A 24897-nucleotide genomic window follows, 5' to 3' on the forward strand; every position below is an offset into this window, starting at 1 on the left:
GATAGATAGATAGATAGATAGATAGATAGATAGATAGATAGATAGATAGATAGATAGATAGATAGATAGATAGATAGATAGATAGGTCTTGTAGAACTAAAAATGAACTAATATTGATTCAGGTTTGCAGTGCAAATGCCTACTCCAGCACTTGTTTTAGAGACTGAGGCACAAGAGCCCACGCTGTTCCTGCCAGACTCAGATAGTGACATGTACGTACAGTAATCACCCAAAAGTGGAGGCAATTATCTTCGATTCCAGACAGGATTTTAGGCAGAGTCAGTCCTTATTAGAGAACAGACTGAAATTCCTCCTTACATCTGACTACACCTTTACATTATATTAGTCAATTATATATATATTTATACCTTTTACATTAGTTGCATCATATTGAGTTTGTTTTGCATTTTAACATGCCTCCATCTTGCAGGAGTTATGATCAAAACACAGACAAGAAATCGCATGCAATGTATTGATGAATCAAATGGCTTCATTTGCTTGGATTTGATATAAATGGTTTCTCTTGCGCCAGTTAAATCCTCAAAAATACCTAAGTGAACAGCATGATTACATCTTGTTGTTGTTGGCCATATTTGAGTTGGAGAGCAATTGGCTTCATTTATAAAACATTGTGTAGAATCGGCCTGTCCATCGGCGTCGCCACATCCTCCTGTCTCAGAAATGTGCATACACATAGGTCAAAGTTGTTGTAAACAGTGGCATAGACAACTTTCAAGCCCTGTTTTGTGCATATGCAAAGGTTATAAATGAGGCCCCTGGGCTGGAAACAAAGCTGCCTCTTGATCTTTGTTAAAACACTACATCCTGCTCATCGCCTTCCACATCCCTGCAGTCTCCAAAATACAAAGCAGGTGCAGGTGCAAAGCAAAAACATTTGTCTGCATAACGAAAATAAAAACAATGGGCATAATGGTGTTTTATCATGAGGAGAAAGATTGAAGAAAAATATCCACCTAAATACAAACACTGATCTAAACCTGCAGAAACTATAGAGTAGTTAGATGCACGATCACAAGGGGAGGAGTCAGTTTCTGCCAACGAAGAAACCATGAATGAGTGAAGCCTGCCTTGACTTTCTTTCTAAGGATTAATGTTAAAGAGTTGATGTTCTCCATTTTGGCAAAGCTTATTGTTATTTTAGTTTTATTTTCTATAATTTTCCAATTTGTTGTGTATATTAAATATATATATATTCGTTTATTAAAGAAAGGTATGGGTAAAAGGTTAAAAATAACTTACTTCAGAGCAAATGACTATTTTGTAGCCCTTATTCTGTTGTAGACAATTCCACATTTTTCCTCAATCCTACAATTTGTCTAAGTACACATTTTGCGAAATACCTTAATTTTTGTGCTTTTAGACTTAACAATAAAATTCAAGTGTTTACGATGCCTCCGTGACTTAAGTTGAACAAAACAACTTGACAAAACTAATGAACTAGTTTCTATCAGTAAAATGCTACTACCAATGCCAAGAAAACGGACTTAATATTCCAGGCCATAAGCTTCTATTAGCCTTATTTGAACTGGGAAAAGTGCTGTGGCTCATATTCAGAGTGCCAAAGAGACAAATGAGGACAGTGGCAGCATGACATTCATGAAGACAACACAAAGGGAAAAGAGGCAGTCGATGAAGCCTAAGGCCTGGGAGAGAGAAGGCAAAGTCAAGAACGAGAACAACACTGACGACACTGAGGTAATGTGCTGTGACCACAAGGGGGTGGGGAAGAGGGCAGAGGGCCTAGTCTGGTGTGTCCGTTACCACAGCAACTAGTGTCATCATAGGCTGTCTGATTTAATAACTGGATGAATGCTTGAGCTACCAAGTGAATATTCTTACTATGGTGCTGTGACAGAGCAAGTCACCTGAGTATGAGCACTTGTGCCTGTTGCATTTTATATTTCAGCTGTTTATCTGAGTCTCCAGCGATAATGAGACAGCACATAGTGGTTCTGTGTCTCCCTCAAGGACAGTATGGCAGGATACAGGATGGCAAACCTCTGGAGATTAAACCTCAGAACTTCTAGTTGTGACACAGCTAACTAATTAATAAGCCAGTCCAAAGCAACAATGATGGATCAACTTATCAGTTATCAGCAGCAAGTTGAGTCCCTGCTATAAAGAAGGCACTCAACTTCACTTGCTTGACTTATGGTCATAAGATCTGCCCCAGTTTCAACCTTTAAATCAGTTAAAAGACTGATTCCACATGATCTCATGTAGGAAGCGTCCCTGTACAGTTCAGGGAAATACTGCATGTGTGAATGAGGCTATAGACTACATGGAACTCCCACTACTTAGGATTTAACTTACAACGTATTCTACCAATATATTTGGCACTCATAGGGTCAGATATTCCATGCAGTTCTAATGTATGAGGAGGCCTAGCCTACGTTAAAGGGTTAAAGCCTGAGAGAGGGGGAGAGAAAGAAAACATGCCACTGCAGAAGAAAGAACATTTTGCCTCACTCACTGCATAAAATAAATAGCATCTTACCCTTAGAATCAGAGATTGACCTTCCTTGTGCTGGTTTTGTCAAATTACCCACTCTGTGCCCATTTCAAAGTCATTGTGACTGTCCATTATTGCCAATTCCATCAATTGCATGTCTTGTGTGTGAGTCAAGTCGAGTCATGTGAATAACGTCCCGCACCTGTGGTTATGGGGATAGTATGTGTATGGCTGTTATGGGAACTGAAAGCTTGAATATCTTTCACACTCCTTTCAGGAACTCGGGAGCTGATTTGTCAGACACAAGCAACAGAGCAAGACAGCAGTCACTTATGTCACCACATTCCTTCACAGAACAATGGAAATGCAAGCAAGGAAATGAAGGAACCACATAGTTTGTTAAGTAAAGCTTTTCCTAATTTAGTTCTGAATATCACACATGCACATTGCACATTGCACACGCTAGTTTTTGTCTAGATGGATGTACGCTTGTGTTCCTTACCGTTGACAGTTAGATGCACCCAGCTGCCGTTGTGAAAGGTGTCGTACTGCTGTTCCAACATCAGCACCTTACACTCATACCAGCCCTGGTCGTCTGAACGTACGTTCTCTATCCGCAGGGAGGACTTGCCGTGCAGAGTGGCCCGGCCTGCCAGAGTGAGACAGAAATGAGAGGTCAGCAGGATGGGAGGCAGAGGTGAAAAAGATTGAATTAAAAGATTGAATGAAGGTAAGGAAGAAGAGGTAAATAAACAAAGTGCATAGAGAGGAGAAAATCCGGACAATGTACATCAATATACATAAATATGCATGGGTAAATATCATCTGGATTTTTTCATGCCATATTGACACATTGTGACTTACAGTTCTCACATCTAAATGAATGGTCACGTCAGAGTGAATTGGTGTGTAGCTGTCTGGCAACCAAGACACTGCAACAGTACTAAATATGCAATGACCCACCTAAAGATCAGGATAGCAAGTACTTTTGCACAATGCCCATATAGGGCCAGATTTTCTAGGTATGATGCAAAATATCATCCTGGCTGCAGATTTCTGCGCCGCCGCATGTTTTCAATTGACTGATTATGTACATGAGCTCAACTGCACTAACATTTCAGTTCATTTGAATGCACTGCATAACTATTATTTAAGTTGCTTTTTGCGTCTGTTAGGAAAGTATTACAAAAGGGCCTCACGGTTTGGAAATACGATAAAGCATGACATTTGACGCAGCACATGTTTCAGCACCAGGGACAGCGCATTTGAAAATGCGGCCTGTGCAATCCTGGCTAATGTAACGACTGTGTGAAATGCCGCATGGAAAGAAGTTTAGCAGTTCTAACAAGTTGTGCAGGGATGGCGTGGTTCACTTTGTTGTTGGTCCCAGATCATCTGCAAGCTCATCCATTATCTGGAGTATGGGCTGAGCTCACCTTCTCCTCTAACATGCCAAAAAGCAATTCATAACTAATTTCTCCTTTCACAAACTTATCCTCCCACGCTGACAATGTGACATAATTATTCTGACAACAGCCGTAATGCCTCCAAACTTGGGCTGCGAAGAAGTTAACACCTCTTTTTGCCACAAAACCAGTCTTAATAAATCAGCCATATGCATACATTTCCATTCTCTCTTCAGATTCTTTCCTTGGCATCAGCATGCCTTAAAATGTAGATGCAGTAACCCAAACACCACCCATGGATCATCTTAGTAAATATGGAGAAAGATGGAATAGTCTGTAAAAGCCCTGCAAAACTCTTAGTAAATATGGTTCCTAGTCACTTAAGTGTTCACCATGAGATGTGCCTATTTTAGAGATGTAGTAAGGCAAGGAGAGGTCATTACATCTTGTAAGGAGGAGGAAGTGGTCAACGTCTCATATAATAAGCCTCAAGGTTATGAAGGAGTCATAATCCATCATAAGAGATAATGTTCTTTGATCCGGCCAGGAATTTGAGGAATAGCTGCATTCAACTTCTACAGATCGAAAGAGATGGTGGGATTGATGGTGTTGCTCTAGACAATGTGGCAACTGGATCATAAGAGAGCCTTTGATAATGCTCAACTACTTATTTGCATTGTTAATAATCCTCAGCACAGTAGGGCTGTTTCTGGGCTACGCTTTGGACTAGACTGGAGTAAAATTTGCAGCTTGAATTTGAAAGGACGTTTTTTTACAGTTAAGCAATGGAAAGGAATATTGGAAATAGATCAGCAGTTACTGAGGTGAGCATTGTTCAGGTTGGGTTCCTCAATGAGAGATTTCACTCTAGCATTAGGTGGAGTAGTTGGGAAGATATCGGAATTTAGAGATGCATTTATTATCAAGGCAGTGGTTTCCAAACTTTTTCTTTCGCGACCCCTTTATAAAGATCCGAAGTTTTTCGAAATATGCCTTTTGAAATATGTTATGTCTATTTGTAATTTTCCAGACTTTTGCATTACATGCCATACCAGGAAAGCTTATAAAGTAACTGTAGATATTTGGATGCTGTCCCTATTTTTAGTTCCCCTGCGTTTCGACATTCTAACAGCATACAGCAGTGATGCTGAAACCTGCAGGAATGCTTGAGACATCACTAAGCAATGCTGTAAATGAGCTGTCACCTTACAATGCAATATTTTCTTTCTATGTACACTTCTACACATAGAGGAGAGTGCACAGGTCTACATGATATGCAACTAAAAAGCACACTGTTTAAGATCAATTTAACTTTTGTTATATATATAACACAGCTACTGTATTTACCCAGGGTCTGTAGAAGCTCTTCATGAACAGTCAGGAGGCTTTGAAGTAAAATCTAACAAAGGTACCTATATCAAATGTCTTAAGATCTGGAAAACAGTAACTTTAAAGGAGTAGATCCGTAACGTTTCTTTTGGGAATGTAAGCGTATATAAAAAAACATCTAATGGTTCACAGTACAGACAACTGACCACATGGTGCCACCATCATTAAATTTGTTCTCCTAAATGATGTAGAGGCATCGGATTTCTCTTCCTGTAGCTTCCTATTGTATGTGTGTGTGTTTGTAGATGTGTGTCTCCTTCCCTCCACTTCCAGTTCAGATCTTTAGTTCAGCCTTTCCTGCCTTCCAATCACTTCCTATCCATCTCTCCCTCAGTACTTTCATGTTCAACTCTCAATTTCTCTTTGTCTCCTTCTTTCCCTCACAATCGCGTCTGTTTCCACTTCCTCCCTATAATAAATAAGACAAAGACTTGCTTGATGCCAAGAACAGATGAGTATCTGGGTGACAGTGCCCCTGTGGCTTACAAACCCTACACATCAGCCAAATCCAAAAAGGACACAATGTATGCCTCTATGTACAGCAATGCAGCGGGCTTGACCTTAACCTGTGACTTCCTTCCATGATGCAGTATCATGGTCACACTGAGTCACTATGTGAATCTGTTATGAGCCTATGAAGGTTTAGGAATACCAGTGTTGCTGGTGTTGTTGGAAACAAAGACCTGTCTCTTTGGTGTTTGAGGAGGTGGAATAGATTTTGTGTGCTTCCAGATTTGGTAGCTACTTTCTTTGGGCATGCTTTACAAAACGCCATGGTTTGTATGGTTTGTCAGAATTTTCATAGCTATATTGCTTAACTTTACATGTCCAGTAAAATCAACATTAAGTATTTGCCATGTCGCCCAGCCCTGAAAAAAATCTTCACCAAGAAAATAAAGCCTTACGGGGGCAGCAATTATTCAACCTCTGCTGTACATATGAGCATTCCAATTGACCAACATGTCCTCACTTTGGGGTCTCTACCTATGTCTCCTTATTCCCATCATCAGGGGATCTGTGCTACATGTATAACCTACTGCTATCCTTTGTTCTGGTCCTCATCCTGTAATCCTAACCATATCTTTGCAAAGTAAGCTGGCTTTCCTGTCAGGTATTAATGCTCTAATCAATGAAGACAAAGTGCGTGCAGATGCAGAAAGATTTGCCACTATCCTCTGGTAAGTCTGAGAATTTTCTTCTAGCTACAGCAGGCGATGGGATAAGAGGTGTGAAGGGCACTTTTAAAAGGAACCTTTATCTGATGCAGACAGCAGCCAACCAATCAACTGGTTGCCCAAGAGATCTGGACCCTTGTATCTTAAACGTTAATGATATAATGTTTCTAGTTAGAATGACAACTGTTGAAATCCTGAGATAACAACAATTTACACAAGTAACTCGTGAACATTGTCCATTACATTTCAGCTAAGATTGAGTATGTTTCCACATTGCCATTTTCTGTTGATTCATCAACACTGTGTTCATGGGCGTGAGTAATATCTGAATCTGAAGGATTTGCGTGGTTCATCTTTAAACATTCAGGCATTCAGTGAACACCTGCCAACTATTCTGAAGACAGGGTAATTGTCTGATGGCTATCAGTACCAATTTCTCAAAGCCTACATGGAGCAAAGCTTTAGATTAAAACTGAAATTGTATCTGTCGTGGTCATTACATTGTTACTATTGTTGCACAAAATATATTACCCTGCAGAATGGAATCACTTTAACTCCAGGTTCTCCAAAAAATGCGTTGATGTTCAAATTCACGTTTAATTTGCTATCACAGATCAAATGCATGATAAAAGCTATTTGAAAGATATACTGTACAAACAAGAAGGGATACTATCACTGACATGTACTAATCACAAGGTATAAATGTTATCATTACATTATTTTACCATTCGTTTGTTAATTATTATTATTTCTATATGGTAAATAAAACAGGACTCATGCCCATTCATATATGCATCCTCCGTCTGAACCCACTTTTGCTGTGCAGGGTGGAAGAGTTCACAGGGCAAGAAGCAGACACACTCATGTGCAAACCATGGAATCTCCAATTCACCTAACCTGCATGTGTGTGGACTGTAAGAGGAAACCAGAGATTCAAACCCAGGTTCTTCTATCTGTAAGGAGACAGCATATCTGAAGTAATATGTGTGTAGCATGTGTATGAATAAGACCGCAGTCCTCCATCTTACCGGCATATTCCGGGTCCACATGAGGAGGGTAGAAGCGAAAGTTGATGAAGAAAGGGATGGGCATTCCATACTTGAACCACTCCACCACGTAGGGCTGGCCATTCAGGGGGTGAGAGACATCGCATCCCAGGATTACATTCTCTCCTGCACGTGACGTCACAAACTGGGGCTCCTCTCGCACTCCGTGGGCACCTGGGGACAACAATATAAGCTGCTCAGGCTGAAAAGTATCAGTGTCGCACAAATCCTAGATATTTAGGCCACGGAGTTCAATGAAAAACTTTGAGTACTTTTGAGTTCATTTCCTATCCATCTTGTCTCTTTCAATGACAAGTGTGCTTCTCTAATATAAAAGATATCATCGGCTCACACATCTTCTCTAGGAGCCAATTTCACCAGTTTAACTGAAACGCTTACACGAACAGTAGAAATACTTCAAACCAGACTTGAGCGTAACTACACGAACCATCAGTCAGAATGACAATGACTTGCAGTGACAAAACTCAATTCGAGCACAAGGACCTTCGGGAATAAAAATCACTTGATTTGTTTTGACATATTCTTTTGCATCTAATTTGCACCGCTGAAACTTGTATGATGAAATCCTCTGTATGGCTCATGGGAGAGTAATGTATCCCTTTAACCTTTTTCACAATGAATTCACTCTCTTAGCCCAGTGATGTAGCCCAGTCATTTGAGGTAGCTGCTGAAGCGTCATATTGATCTCAGGCTAATTACTGTGTAGCTTGCCTTTTATGAGCGGAAACCTGGTGTGGTAGCATTTTACCAGTCGATACTGCTAATCAAATGTACTCACTGCTCGTCCCTCTGTGGCCTGTAGGGAAGCCAGGCAGTGCTGGGTTCCTCTACATAGACATAATGGCCTACTGCCTGTCTGACCTCTCATTCATGAAGTATCAGGTGCTTTGTATCATGTTGCAAGCATCAGCAACCAATGAGACTTCCTCCATTCATCCATGAAATTTGCAATTATCTTTTAGTTTTCTGTTATCTGTGGCAGAGTGTGAAAGCTTTTTCAGAAAGAAACCACTAAAACTTAAAAAGCCACACACTCTATGGTACCTCATGAAAGGAGTTAAAATAAATCTGAACATTCAAGGAGTCACACGAGTGGATTTACATGTCTGATCCCATGCAAATCATATAGACTTCATATTGTCCCAGAAGTATACCATTGTTTTAAAACTCATATCCTTCCAGACCAGAACCTGTTTGGTGCAGTGGCTGATGATGCCATGTGTAATTATCTGTAGGGATGTGCAACTTGTTTGCTTGAAAAATAATCAGAAGTCTCATTCAGAAAACAATAAGGAAATGCGGACATTATCCTATGATAATGTGATTTGGTGTCTGAAAAGATGAAGCCACCTTTAAAGTGTCATATGACAGAGTTTCCCTGGATGCACATAAGGAAGAGCTTTTTCAATTCTTCTTGGTTGAAACTGCATTTCTACACATTGACATTAAATAAATAACCAAAAGAGACAAAGGCTTTATTGTGATGGATACTCTATCTCAAGCAAGACTCCAGCACTCTCACATCAATCTAAACAAACTAAAACTATAAATAAAAACTTGATAGGTAAGATTAAACTCAGCAGTTATGTCAAGTTTATCTGTTTTGGAAATAATAGACTAAAAACCCTAACCCGAAACATACATAGGAATATAAAAGTCGATTTTGTTCAATTTACTTTTGCCACATAAGTGGTGACCATTTTGACATCCCCCAAAAATGCCTACAAATGCCTATTACAAAAACTGCAGCCCATCAGCCTTTCTAAGTACGCTTGCTACAATCAGTCAAGGTTTGAAATTCAATAAAAGCAATAAAAGACTAGATAATAGACTACGACTACTACTTTCAAGCAGCAGTGATGCTGTGTAAAGGCCAGGAACATAGATCGCTGGGGTGAAAAACAAATACTCATCTTTTGCAAAGGGTGATATTCTGCTGAGCTTCAGTGCTGACACTTGATATGTTTCCACTCTGCAATTACCAGAATTTGCAGTTTTATAGAACAGGCCAAACAAATTACATCGCTGTGATACTCCAATATCCATTCAAGGCCAGCCATAAATTATCAGCAGTTTTAAGCCTAATTATCCATCTTGGCCTGACAGCTTGAGCTTTCAAACGCATCAAGGCTGTTGTGCGACAGCGTGGAAAGTCACCGCACAGCTACCCTGACCCGAGGTTAGTATGATAGATTTAAGAGAAAAACTATTACCATAAAATTAATTATGCATGTCAGAAAAGAAAAAAACATTTACTCTGTTTCTGTGTGAAATCTTCATGAACAAATAACATAAACAACTCAGTGGAAGGCTGAGCTGCATAGCAGGTACACATCCATAACTATTTCAATATATGGATCAACATGTCTATGAATTCATCAGTGACATATGCTAGGTGCTATGCACGGTATGTTTCCTTCTCACATAATCACTGAAAGGATGTTTGCACCAGAGGAAGCCTATGTATTTGTGATTGATGCTGTTGTGCGTCCTCATGCTCGTTGGCAGAGCGAAATAATACTGGAGCAGCAGTGCTTCTCCCAGTGGTGACCCCCCCCCCAAACGCTACCGCCTCAGTCTCTCCTCTCTCTCTCTCTCTCTCTCTCTCTCTCTCTCACACACGCACACATAGACACGCCAGCTTAAGCAGCGTGTTGATTGGCTGCTGGTGACATCATCGCAGGCAGCACGAAAACAAGCCCCTTGGAAGGTATGACTTCACTGTTTATAATGATGAGAGAAAGTGAGGGATGAGAGAGAGACCCAGAACGACAAAGAGGTGTGAGAGAGTGTGACTAGGTGTGTGTGTGTGTGTGTGTGTGTGTGTGTGTGTGTGTGTGTGTGTGTGTGTGTGTGTGTGTGTGTGTGTGTGTGTGTGTGTGTGTGTGTGTGTGTGTGTGTGTCTGGAGGGAGGGAGGGAGGGGAACTGATGTGCTCATTCTCTCCCCCATAAGGGTTTAGCTCATTTACAATCAAAGACCCATGGGAAGGTGCCATTGCAAGGTATAACCGCTAAGGTGCATTGACACACACACGCTTACACACAAACACACAAATATTGCCTACAGTGGAAGCAAGGGCGTAAAAAATACTATTAGTAGGTTTTATACAGATATATGTTTGTCTGGAAATCAATTCTTGTTCTAGTTAATTTACAAATACTTAAGAAAATGAGGAGCCTTTTATTGTCACTGTCACATGCACTTGAAATTCGCTCTCTGGCAATGTATGATCAACCTTTGACACCTGTTCCCTCTATTAGTACATATTGCAGAATGAAGCACTGCAATACTGGTGGTTGCACTTTTACCACACTAACAAGTCAACATACAAAGTGATAAACACAACAGAGTGCTCTAAAGGTGATAAAGAGACAGTTGTTTGCAATCACAGTAGTAGCAGTAATCAAGATAATAGCTGTAGGTGAAGTAGTCCTACTTGCAGCTGTAGTTGTTATAGTAACATTAGAAGTGGTCTTAGCAGCAGTAGTAGTAGTAGTAGCTGTTACATTTGTGTGCCGTTTGTGTGCCGTGTGATGCAGAAACACAAGTAACGTGTTCCAACACTGTATTCAAGATGGCGCTTCAAATATGAAATAGAATAAAGTTTTCATTGTTTCTGTCTCAGCCGATCCCCCCGCTTCCCCTGGCACTGTCTTGGATGACAACATGAATGAGATTCTCAACAAAATACGGCCTTAAGTATTGACAACTTAACAAGGGTGCTGCAGCAGCATTACAGCTTTTAAACCCATATTGTGCTGATAAAATGCTTTAATCATTCTGCATAAATATACTGTTAGTTTTGCATTCTATGTGATTACTTCACTGTAAGAAAGAAAAAAGATTCCACCAGCCCTTAAGTTTAATGGTTGTGCTCTTTTCACTCTGACCTCTTTTTGACTCTACCCGCCTGTCAACACCAGACACATTTCCAGCTGTCTGATGGAGCACAGATGTCTATTTCAGGATCGAACAACATGCACTTCGTTCAGTTGCAACCCAAAGCGCATTTTAATGAATCAATTCTATTTTTCTTCCATTCGGGTATAAGCTCTGTCACCCTGGCAAAAACAGAAAAATGGGTATTGTTCCTGTTTGATCAGCTGGTCACTTTCCTAACCAGTCACAAAGTGTCTAGATTGGTAAAAACAGAAGAGCAGCCAAATCATTCTTTGAGAGTTTTCTGTAGCTAGAATCTCCCCACAGACCTTTGTGTGAGTCTATGTTTCTGACCATCTGACCACCTATGAGCATTTTTTCCAATTTTATCTGTTTTGATTTGGTACACCTTGTGAATAAATTGGCTATTGTAAACATTGATCTATCTCTAATTAGTCTGTGAGCGATTATTTTAGTACTTTCTTGGGACATGTTGTTTCCGCAATCCCTGGACATGATAAGTCTTACCAGACTGAGTTGTACAGGCCCTAATGCACGGCAATTACTTATCAGAGTTAAAGTCTAATTATTGGGATAGTTACTGAGTGGGGCAGGCATCGGGAAAGTAATTGAACATATGAGTGTTTCTGCATCTGGCCCTTGTGGGGATGGTAGAGCATTGCAGTGTGCGGTCCTGCCTCTGAGCTGACAGGACATGTTTGCCACTCAGTCCCTGAATTAAGCTCAAAACTGTACCAGGACGACAACAACAATAGTAATAAAAATACAACCTTCCTTCTTTCTCTTTATCTCTCTCTCCTTTTCCCCCTCTTTCTGTATAAAAAATGATCTCCAAAATGTCCTATAATTGTAGTTGTATTGCGCAATGTCATGTAAAATGTTTGCTTCAATAAAAACAAATGGCAAAAAAAAACAACTGCACCAGGATGTGTCCATGGGGCTCATACACACATGTGAACCGGCCAATATGACTCCTGCGCAATCTCCAGTACGCCCACTCGGAATGAGTAATTTAGCCTAAGTCAAAGCGAGGTATGTCATCAATGCCAAATTACCTACTACTTGTAGTAAATACTTGTTTTGGTTTCGCCAGAGCACCAAGCACGCATTTTTCTTATGCCACCACTCTGAATCAACAAAATGCAAGATTCCTAGATTGGCTGGCTAGAATCATTATCAAACTTGACACATTTATCGTCAAACTTGACATCCTTTCCAAAAATAAGGTTTCTCTCTCTTTACCACAGTACTGACAAGATGACTGAACACAAGTAAAGCATCGTTAGAGTCTCCAAAACCCAAATGTATTAGAGGAAGCCATAAGGAGACGATTGAGATCAAAGGCAATTATATTATAGTTTTAGATAAATAAAGCAGCATGTGCAGACCCAAAAAAACTATATTCATTGTGCAAATACCCCTTACAGGGAAAAGAAATCCATTTGGAAAGAGAAGAATTGCGAAAACTCATGTGTCCAAGCTGAGGCTCATTTAAAAAGATGGTGACATCTAAAAAGAGAATTAATCTATTCATTGCTTCATTCATTCATTCATATGCATAAAGTTATTGTAATGTTCATGTCAAATTGTGCTTCAACCTCCAGATATATCAAGGAGGCTTAAACCACTACTGCTACACACTGCTACACCAAAGGGGGGAGACTTGACCTAATTCTGGGCTCCTACCTGCAAACCAGCATCTCTCATCATTTGGAATTCCAGGGTGTATGCTGCATCTGATCATGTGCAGTAGAGCTACGACAGACGGCAGGCGACAATGACTTTAATTGATGGGTTGTATGTTTTGTTCTTGTATTTGTGTTTGTAGGTATGTGTTACACATCCACCGCATTACAGCAACAAAAAGTCATAGGCTGAATTGCAAAGGCCTTTCATCATGTGCATGATTTCTCATGTTAACAAACAAAGCTACCAGTCGAGGTGACCGCCTTGCTTCTGTCAGTGTCAAGTTGTCTGTATATCACCACCAACTCATTTTAGATATCAGATACCATTAAGATTATCTTTCCTGGCTGCATCATCGCCTGGTATTGCATTTGCACCGCCCTCAACCGTAAGGCACTAAAGAGGGAGGTGAAAACTGCACAGCACATCACTAAGACGGAGCTGCCATCCATGTAGGACCTCTACAGCCAGAGGTGCAGGAAGAAGGCCAACACGATCATCAGAGACCCCAATCAACCCAGCCACAAACTGTTCTGCCTTCTGCTGACTGGCAGACGGTCCCGCAGCATCCGGTCCCGCACCACCAGGCTCAGGGACAATTTCCTCCCACAGGCCCAAGGACTATTGAACTATCGAACTCATGAGCACTCAAGCTTGTGACACAGTTTTCAGTTACACGTGAACTTTGTGATCAAAAAAACATAGGTAGACATAGTTTTTACACAAATAAAAAGGTCACAGATAAGACCCAAACAGACTGATTTGAGCCATCACACCCCACTCAATAACGCAGGCACCAGACACTGTAGTCACTCATCATGAGCTGAACCTCCTTGTAGTGGTAGTATTGGCACTTGGTGTTTGCTGTTTGTACTCACAAATCGGTTTTCTTCAATATATTTTAAATTGAACATATAATGTCCTCACAGAGCAAATTCCACTGTAGTGCAGTAGTTTTCTTCTCCTCCCAATGTCTTCCTATTGTAAAAAAAAAAGGTAAAAAATATAATTAAAGAAATATCTATACCTGCCTGCCTGGCTCTTGGCAGCTATGTCCTGTGTCTAGCTTTATGACACTTACTCTTATTCTCCACTGACTAGATCTTTGCTTGTGTTGTATTCAAATCTTGTACGTCGCTTTGGATAAGAGCATTTGCCAAATGCATTGTTTGTCCTTTGTATACGTACGTGTATTGGATTCGTTGGACTATGGTGCTGGAGACAGAATCTTTTTCTAACCCCCAGATATGTGAATTTTCTCAGGGATACATACAGTTTACTGTTCTCTGCAATGCTACAGATTGTTCTGATTGTCCTGTAAGTAACCACAGTACGCTGATGGACTTTAATTGTAAATGATGATTATAGCTTAAAGGCAATACTAACAATTAACATATGTCACCTACATAGCGGTTGCTTAATTATGGGAGCTGATAATTCACTTTAACAAGTACCAAACCTCAGCAGGTCCTCGTTACAGATATTGCTCTTGTCAGCTCTTTTCATTGCGCCTGCTTAGTTGCTCTGCTGTCTGGATTACTGTGTATTTCACACTGCCTTTTCTTTTACCCAGCAGAGATGTACCAAAAGTAAAATTCATTGCCTCTGACCTTCTTTACGCCTTCAAGAAACCCAGATAAAATAGGTGGCTGAAACAAGAAAAGGTGTAAAACAGGCAGAGCCAATTCCGAGGGCCCAGTACAAAAGCATTACATTACATTACATTACGATCATTTGGCAGACGCTTTTACCCAAAGCGACTTACATTACAGTTACCACCCTTCGCAGAGGGGGGAGCAGTTGAGGGTTTGGTGCCTTGCTCAGGGGTTCGAACCAGCAACCCTCCGGTTCCCAAGCGGAAGCTCTACCCACTGAGCCACTGCCTCCCACTGAGCACTTGACAAAATTCAATGTATTGATGTGGCAGCACACCAAGTTCAAATACGGTGTAATTATCTTACAGTACATGGTATTTGCCAATTTACAGTAAGTAACCTTCTATAATAATTTGAAGAGTTTGCAAGAGTCCCCAAATCTACTGGGCTATGTACTGGATATGTTAGAAATGATCTGAGAAATAGAACTGATGATGCATAGAAAATGTTGTATTGTTATTGTTTTAATGAGGTGTACATAGAAAATGTGTTGCTTCACTGTTTGAATCTGTTATAGGTCTTTACTTAAGAATCTTAGGTTTTTAATGGGGTGTCTTTGAGGAAAACACAAAACTGTTTCTGAGCCTCTTACATCCCACTGTGTGGTTGGAATTTAAGTCAGAGAGTGTGGATACGGAGGCTCTCCAAACAGGAGTACTTAAAAAAGCAAGAGCAAATCAATGACTGAAATTAAAAATATATAGTTCTCTCTCTACGCTTCCACTAAATTACTTCTTGAATGCTATACCCAAGAATGTCATTGTTCTCCCCTACTCTGCAAAAATAAACTCTCATTTCTATTATTAAATTCAAAATGAATATCATTGTTGTTGAAGACTGGAGACTATTTTCTTTAGCAATAAAATATGAGCTTCCACTGTCATTTTCCCTGCTGTTTAGATGATAGTTGTTGTATGTTGTTCTCGCATTTGGTTCTCTATTGCAGATCCTTTCACACCTGTTATGAAGCCAGCTCTGACAGAGTTACTGCCATTTGTTTGGGAAGGTCAGAACACCCTAATCAAATTTGGGGTCGCCCAAGAGGCCAAGCTCTGGGAATACTTCCAAATGGAGCCTGGCCCATAATTGTGGGAAACGTCAAATCAAAGTAAATGTGAGTTGTAAATATTTGTTGTAAAATGTCACAGTTTCATAAAAACTGCATCAAGTACCAAACCCGTATTTGTTGAACTGCCCTGACAGCCTCATATTTGCTTAGTTCTTCCCTGCTGTTTTAAAACCCAGAATGACAGCCAGAGTACGAGTTCAGAACTGCCACAACTGTTACAGCATTTTGTCCTCTACTATTACACAAATGTTGGTAATGAATGTGAGATTGGCATTTTATTATGGAGTTAAAGATGTGAGTGCTCTATATTTTCTACATTTCTATTTGTCTGATAAACCACTTCCCTAACCCACTCTGATGAGCTCAGCAATATAACACCTTCTTCTTCTTCTTGTGTAAGATCTGCTACTCTACTATGGATATTCATTACAACTTTTATAAATACTACTATGCAGCTATTAATTGGACATATTACCTCATACACTAAATATTCTCTGAGCACCCAAACATCCAGAATCCTCAAGTCGTAACAGAGACAGCAATTTTCAAATTTACACAAAGTGTTTCTCTGATGAAGACCCCGATTATCAGACTAAAATGTGCCAGCCATAGATACCTGGGCTGATAAAGCAACCTTATCTAATCTCTTTGCACTATTATGGAAGATATCATCGGAATCACTTTATGAAGCAACAGCTGGCTGCACACAGAAGAGACTACACAGTTTCAATAGCGTTGATGTATTTCCATCTCCAAATCCGAGGAAATCTGAGTTAATACCCACATTATGCTCCTCAATATTCAGATTTGGCTGAGGACTTAACTGTTGTGAGTTGAGTTATGTGTTCAGGGTGGCATTTCCTCAAACAGAGGAGTGACTTGGATTTTAACTCCATTATCCCTAAGTCCACTCCAGGGAGTGTAATGACTGTCAGATAGGTGCCGGACATTTTTTAAACAGTTTGCTGAAAGCACAACACACACACTTGCAACATGACAGCCACCGAGCATGTGAGCACAATAGATAAATACCTTTTACATCACCAATCAAGATTTAATTGTTCATTAATAATCAGTGATCAAATACTCTGATCAACCCATCAATGATCACTGTAGGGCTTGGCAGATTTTTCATTTTTTCAGTAAATAGTTAAGTACTGTATTTCTTTCTCTGGTGGGAACATAAAAGGATCCGTAACTATCCAGAATATTTGCAAGCTTAAAATGCACGAGACATCTCTTAGTCCGTCTACATCTCTATATTTATAGATATGATTATTACAACTACAGATTATCTGCATAGACACCAATCACCTGCAGCTGCTGTTACCGTGCCAGCTTTTCTGCCGTTGAACACTGCGTTTACAAGCCATTCCCTTCAAAGGAGACATTAAAGAAGCCAGGACAGCCAGCCATTGAGGAAAGCATCTGGCAAAAACCAAAGGGGACATTTGCTTTGATATAAATCTCTGCAGTTAAATGAGTTATTACTGTAATTGGCCGCCATCTGTCTCATCAGAATTAGCTGGTGTTTGCCAAAAACAATTAAACAATTGTCTGCTCCAGGGGTGACAAAAGGCAGTGGGATGTATCTTCATGTGTTTTGAGCACGGGTGCCATATTTAAGCTTTAGCCTTTTTAAGTGTACAAAGGCACAGCCATGCTCATGTGGTTATAGCTGTTTATTAGGAAGTAATACGTTACCAAGCCTTACTCTGAATATAAAGAGGGAAACTCTGAAAATATGGAATGAAACAGCAATAAATATGGTGAGACATATGGAATGAGAGGGAACATATGGGATGAAACGCTGATTTATATGCAATTAAATGTGATATATACTGTATGCAGAATGAAACTAGGAACAAATGGAAAGAAACAGCGACATTGAAGCTCTCTGGCAGAATGTAATGATCGTAATGTAATGTAATGTAATGTAATGTAATGTAATGTAACTACGAACCAAATAATCACAATTGCCCAGACTGCTGAACTTGCAGGTGATGTAATTGTTTCCAATGTTGTATCATTTCTAAACAATCACAACGATCAAAAGCGAGTCTTGACAACATCAAGTATTAATAGCATTTGTGATGATGATGATGATGATGATGATGCTGATGATGATGAATATTATAAATAACGAAATCAGGGAACTACCAAATTAACGATAACAATTATGTTATTTGCAAATTGGGCCTAAAATGTAAGGGTGGTAGATCCAGTGATGCATTAGCTCTCACATTACAGTTACAAAGGCTCTAATCGTACCAGTAAATGCAGGCAAAACTCAAAACATGGTCATAAAAACTAATTGTGCTTCTTGATTAAACAATTATTTTAGTCCTAATTATCGCCGACCGCAACTATGATTCATCTGTCATATATCCTGCAAGGTGTATCAATTCATGTTTACTGACACTGCTGCCATACAGTGGTGAAGGGATCATGTGTCATATGCTGTGCCATGAAGGCGAGACACAAGCGCGATCAATCCTATCTGTCTACTGCACACATATTCTATCTAGATTATGTCTCAACAGAGCCCATATGCAGTCACGCCCGTACAATTTGTCTACTTGTCTGCAGTGTCGAGGTTAGGATGTGAAGCTGAGATTGGGCTGAATTTAGAGTTGTGAGGCTGAGGCTACGGCGAAGTATCTTATGGCCCTATCCAATGAATGTTTAATGGATGTGGAGGAGTCGGCGTGGAGGAAGCTGACGATGCTGCATTAGTATGCCAGGCTGTAAGATGAGACAGGAGAGGAAGCCAGCCAGCTCAGGTTGGACATACAGGAGGGGAAGTGTAAGGGAGTACAGTATTCAAAGAAAGCATACAATACAGGACAGAGCAACTATGGAGCATGTTCACAAAGCCATTACCTAAAAGCAAACTGACATGACAAAAAATGGGCAAAACAAAAACTGTCAAAACATACATTGATATCTACTGCGGAAGAACACGTAACTGCACATGGACGAAATCCTATCTCAAATATTGTTGACTGTAAATAAGCTGTCTGTTAAAATGGACACGTGCACTTCCAAGTTCCGTCTACCTACTCATTCAGCCTGACAAACAAGTTTCTCTTGCGTCTGTGAAACCAACAGTGGGTGAACACAGTGAAAATGAAGCCCTGTACAGTGGAGACAAAGAATCAATTTGACTGTTTCTGGAATCTCTTAGCAGAGCAGGAAGACACTGTCAATTAAACATGTGGTTTTCCTTTAACACTACATTTGCAGACAACGTGGAAGCAGATTGTGTTAGTACTGTCCATCAGGACGACTCCAAAAGTTAATTCTATTCCCATCCTCATATGGACCAAAGCCAAAGGAGATGACAAAGCCAAGTTATTTTCTTTGGCTTTGGCCGTGCTCTTCCTAACAGCTGTGAGAGGAGAGACACTAGAACGTCAGACAGATCAAACCAAACTCTAACTACAACTACCTCTAGTGTCTACTCACACAGTATCCTTAGTTAAAACATTGATGATACTCAGATTTAAACAAGACAAACTTAGTGAGTGATTGTAATCAAGTTTTTTTGTGCCTATCATGAAGAAGTGCCTTATACTCAATTGCAAGGCCTGCACAGCTTTGAGTGGTGTGTTAATTAGGCCGAGAATGTACTGGAAATACAGAGGAAAACTGCAGAATCTCAAGAGACGAGGCTGTTTTTGGTGCACGGCGCAAGCATTTTTTTCTTTTTTCTTTCGCTTTAGAACACAAGAATCCATAATCAGTTCAAGAAACACCATAAATCTACATGAGGCAGCACTAAATTGTACATTGCTGGCCAGTCCAATGAGTTTCCCAGTTCTAAAAACAAATTCCTGCAATATAAATGGCTATGGGACAATTCAATATGATTGGTTGAGTCCATAGAAGCTGAAAATTCATCCATTCGACAGCTAATTAATGGCTAATACAATATCAAGGTAGCTTTTACCCCTGTAAAGGTACCGGCGGAGTGATTTCAGCATCACTGAACAGAAACTATTTGTTTCCCAGTAATGAATTGTATCCACAGCACAACACTCCAAACCCTTTGACCTCCAATGACAGCAATCTGTTACTCTTCTTTGACAGTTCAGGCAGAGCTTAAAGTGATGAAATTACTACGTTTACACATTACTACATAAGAATCATAATCACCTTGTGTGCTTTTTTTAGTTGTCCATATCAAGTTGGTATTCAGAAAATTCAAGTGTTGTTGCTCTTGGGGAATCAAATGACCATGAAGATTTGAAGTAACTTGCACATGGTGATATGCTTACACATCCATCCATTCTCAATACCGGTTTACCCTGGACAGGGGGATTAGTCTATCCCAGCAGTGATTGAGCAAGAGGCCAGATACACCCTGGAAAGGTCAACATCATCACATGATTACTATAGAGAGAGGAAAACGTATTCACACACATTAACACCTAGGGGCAATTTAGAGTTTCCTCTTCAACCATCTACCGAGACAGAATTGCCACGACTAGTAAACCAAGTGATTCACTAGTAATTCATCCTTAAAGCTGCTGTACCATCTGAATTTCTTTTTCCGCTTTCTGCAAAGGGCTTTATCTTGCCCTTTGACCTGAACCACCTCTGCACAGTTGATGATGGGTCAGATTACTGAAGATCTGTGCCACACAGTGAATGTCAATCAAGTTTGGCATTGCCCACTCTCAGTTTTGCAATAACACCAGCTGTCTGTCCTATATCTTCACATTTGCACCATCAGCACAGAATCCAACCAGCTTTTCTTTCCCGTCATCTAATCCATTGAGAAATGAATGCATATAGCCACATCATCAGCATGAGCATTAGACAACTCTGTGATAGACTGGGTAGTTCACTGGCAGCCCATCATACACTGTACATGCCTGACACAGTTGGCTTCACTTTCTGGCATAAATTAGTATGAGGTACCATCAATCATGACTGATACTAAATTGCTCTCTTTCACTTTATTTTGCATCTGTTTTGTGTAAAACTGCAGCAGTATTTGCAATTACTTCAGCACAATGAACGTCATACATTAGGGAAATGAGCAGACCCTTTTTGTTCTGCAGACGAACAAGTGGCTTTAAATGAGTAAAACTAAATTGTTCTTTTGCTATGTAAATATTCTCGATTCATTATAACTGAAAGTTCATATCTTTCTGCATTGTCATCCCCCTTCTTTCAAGTGTGAAACACTTACGCTACCACTGATCGTTGTGTCACACAGTCACAGCACGCTGTAAGGTGCCTGGCTGGGGTTCACTGCACTCACTGCTTTGTTTTGGAATATCTGTATATTGCAGGAATCCTCCATTTCTTTGCACATGAAACTGCAAAAAAGTATTCACTGTTTTCTGCTCCAGCAGGGAGAAAGTCAGGGTTTGATGTTGGGTGCGAGTGTTAACCACCAAGCCACTCTCCGCCAGGGCTTCAATAGTTCTGCAATAATTTCATCAACATATTGGTAAACATGACGTAATCAAATACTGTATTCTATAATTTAGTAGCCTAACTTGAACATACAGTAAAAGCTGTGATTACTATGAATTATTCGAAACACTACTGTGTTTGCAGTGCAACATTATATAGATTTGTCTTGCATACGTCTAAATAAGAGGGTCATAATTCCACGCTGCATATACTAATTAGCATAACGGCTGCTGTTACATAATACAAACTGACACTGAGTGTATCACTGTAATAGTGATATTGTCCGCAAGCCCCCGAGTGACCAGTTTTGATAGTTTACAACTCACACACCTACTCAGGAAATATGCACTCTAAAGGTTCTCTTCTGGTGAAATACCTTTCATTCAGCTGTGATACTGGTAGAGATGCCAATACAACTGGGGAGTGTTTTGATGATGTGGATGTTCCCTGACTGCAGCATCAGGGCTAAAGCTATTACTAGTTGGACAGCTTTAAGATGAGTCAGCTAAAGGACACACACTGGAACAGTATATTCAGAAATCATACAAGAAAGCAAAGCATTTTCGGAAAAGAGCCAACAGTGAAAGAAGATTAAATTTGAGATCTGCACAAAATCAGACAGTAGTTGGAGGTCACTGCAAGTATATTTTTACAAGTACATGCATGCATCTACCATTAGCTCCCAGCTACTCTGCTCATTGCACTCTTTGGGGGGAGTTTTGAGGGTGTGTGCTTAGAACAAAACACCCCAGTTGTCATTGTGGGTCAAGATACAACTAGAGAGATAGCGTCCCTACAAGTGGACCCACACATTCATCTTCCCTCCATGCTCCTATCAGGGCTAAGGTATAATTGATGTTACACAGAAAGAACAGATAAGCAACCCCTTCCTCCCCTGCAAAGAACATTACATGATAATGTGAGGACACTGATTAATGGCAATCGAAATGCAGAACACATATGGAACTACTAACCAGAAAACCTGAGCCAAAATTAGCTTTTAGATGTATAGCTATTTGTCAATCGCAACTATTCAAAGATATAGGCAATTTAAAATCTAAATCTAAAGAACAACAGTGGTGAATACAGAAAATATATTTGACACCTGAAACATGTGAGGCTGCTCGCAATGTCATTTCGGCCCTGGATCAATTTGACATTTGTTTTGCATTATTACTGCTTTCCTCCAGCGATCCAAAAACCTGCTGCTCTCACAGCCCCTTCAAAAAATGCCTGGGTCTAACCAGCAGTGTGGTGACATGGTGTTTTCCTAGAATAATGGTGAATGATTTGGAGTTTCATCTGAGGTGAACTGCGTCTTCATCAGACGGCTTCTTACTCAAAGCAATCCTTATGAAGCAATGGAGGGGAGAATCTTACTAAGGGGGCTTTTCTTTGGAGGAGATTCCCTCTTAAAAATGCATTGCACTTCCTCTGCATAAGGTTCCCTTTGAAGAATAACGAGGATTTTTTGCTCTGCTGCTGAGTTTTTCTTTTTTAGAATTGCGCCAATCACTGCATAGACTGCCTTTGGCCACTTGTGTGAAGCAACAAGCAATATGTGTACTCTGGTCCATTGCCTTGGTGGAGGAGTTTTGATTTGATAAACATTCAACCCTTTCACTGCCCATCTGGAATCATGAACCCTGTGATATTTTTGTAGCGACTTATGGGACGTATTTGCGCAATAACTGTTTTGGGGTCCGTGAGGTTGAAGGTTTCCGGCAGACTTTGATGCAGCTGAAGATCCGTCATGAAGGTTGGACCAGTTAGAAATGTGGAAAGGCTGGGAGCGTCCTGGCTGTGTGATCTGCTGGGTTAAGTTTAGTTGGCACATGTATGGACGTAGACATAGAATCTTTCTGTCATTAAAGTACAACCTCGCTGTCTGTGAAGAACATGATACTGTCTTATTCCCTGTGCACCTCATCACTCAACATTTCTTTTCTATCTCTACTGCTAGAACAGCAGAACATAGCTCCAGCTGTGAGATGTCTTCTTTAGGGCATTATATTGCTACATCTGGGGAAGAACAGTTGCCAAAAACATGCACTCTCATGCTTTATTCCAGAATCTCATTACTCAGTTGATAATCACGGATCCACAAGAGTCGAGGGCAGTCCTGATGATCCTCTCTCATTATGAAACAGTACATCTATTCGATGTGCGCGATCACTCCCATGGGGTCAGTTCTGAAGCGCATGAGAATCCAAAGCCAACTGTCGTACAATAACATAACTTTAAAATGATGAGTAGAATTGAATACTACCCTTATTTTTTACAGATTTTTGGGGGTAGTGGACTCCAAAGCTTGCCAAACATCAGACCTTTTTGTTAGGCCCAAGTGGTGGAGCATGCTCACCGTGGTCATTCCTTAAGAGTCTTTCCACGTGGTGTTTTTGCATTTCTGGCTTCTTATTCAGGGTACAACACAGGAGTCAACCAAGGGCCTGCTCTCTTTGGTATAAACTGCCTTGGAGAGCAGAAAGGAAACTGAGCAACCCAACAGGTTTGTTCTGAACTTCTGTTCTGAACTTCTTCATCAGCTGAAGGAAAACCTGGTCTTCATGGGCCAGCTTGTAGTGATCCTCAGAATCACAGAACACTAGCTTGCCAAACCTGTGTGAACTGTATGGAATACTGTATTTCAGGCACTTTCTATTTTCAGACGATAGGTCTCTTTTAAGACTGATTCTGCTCTCACAAGGTCTGAAGCTTGGATGCCTGTTTTCCAGGATAGTACATGTACTTGCATGTGCTCGCGGTGGCACCATCTGAGCACCATCAGCTTTGACATTGCGCCATCCAAGACCCATCCCAGATACAACCCATGGACATAGGGTGCATAGTGATGATGGTTGGCTGTTCACGTAACTTATATACACATATAAGGTTTCTACCTATCAGCAGGAGATTCACAGCAGAGGGCTCAACTTGAGAGCTTTGGGTAGCTAGAGCCTTGAGATGTGGATGACTGCCTTTAGCTTCAGGAGTTGGGATTACATCCCTGTTGTTGTGATTATGATTGCACTCAGTGAGGGTTAGTAATGGTTTGCAAATGTGTCCTCCTAGTGACTCCACAACAAATCCATTAGTCTGCTTCACAAACATCTAATCTTCCAGAACACGCAACTGTGCAGAGACAGCCAAGTTTGCAAGAATGATGACTTGGCCAGTGACACATTACTCGTTATTTAGTCTTACATATGCCTTAACACCAACATCCTTCTGTGTAGACGTTGGTGAGACATACTTTCAAGCATGATTTGCTTAGTAGGCCTTGATCACATATCTCTGGCTCCCCGCTATGCTCTGATGGAAATGTGTTGGATCAGATGAAGAGCCAAAGAAGGGCAGGAGCAGCAAGATGAGACCAAGGGTTGATAGGTCACTGTTCTCCTTGGTCATGTCATTGTTGTAAAACAGAATGTGGTTTCACCCAACTTAACCCCGTGGAATAACAGAGATGAATAAAACTAAAAGTTTCCCAATTCCCACTTAAAAAGAAAAAGACTCGAGAGGTTAAAGAAACTTGGTTACTTTATGCAGTGCATACTTTTCTGCACTTTACGTTAATACTAAGAAATTCAGGATTAAAATAATAAATCATCTGGTAGTGTGTTGTGTGTGCCTGCAGCTGCTTCA

The 24897-nt window shown here is 40.5% G+C and overlaps 1 protein-coding gene across 1 annotated transcript in view; it reads right to left on the reverse strand.

The window, feature by feature from the left end:
- igsf9bb (immunoglobulin superfamily, member 9Bb) overlaps positions 1-24897 on the reverse strand; it is a 72232-nt gene that overhangs the window by 41967 nt on the left and 5368 nt on the right. The window contains exons 2-3 of the mRNA XM_076161372.1: positions 7472-7663; positions 2976-3122 (exon numbers count right to left, since the gene is read on the reverse strand). Of these exons, the coding sequence (XP_076017487.1) occupies positions 2976-3122; positions 7472-7663 (339 nt within the window). The remainder of the gene's footprint in view (positions 1-2975; positions 3123-7471; positions 7664-24897) is intronic.

The sequence above is a fragment of the Genypterus blacodes genome, unplaced genomic scaffold (genome assembly GCF_046128005.1).
Source record: "Genypterus blacodes isolate CSIRO-AG114 ecotype Tasmania unplaced genomic scaffold, CSIRO-AGI_Gbla_v1 ptg000111l_1, whole genome shotgun sequence".
Classification (NCBI taxonomy): domain Eukaryota; kingdom Metazoa; phylum Chordata; class Actinopteri; order Ophidiiformes; family Ophidiidae; genus Genypterus; species Genypterus blacodes.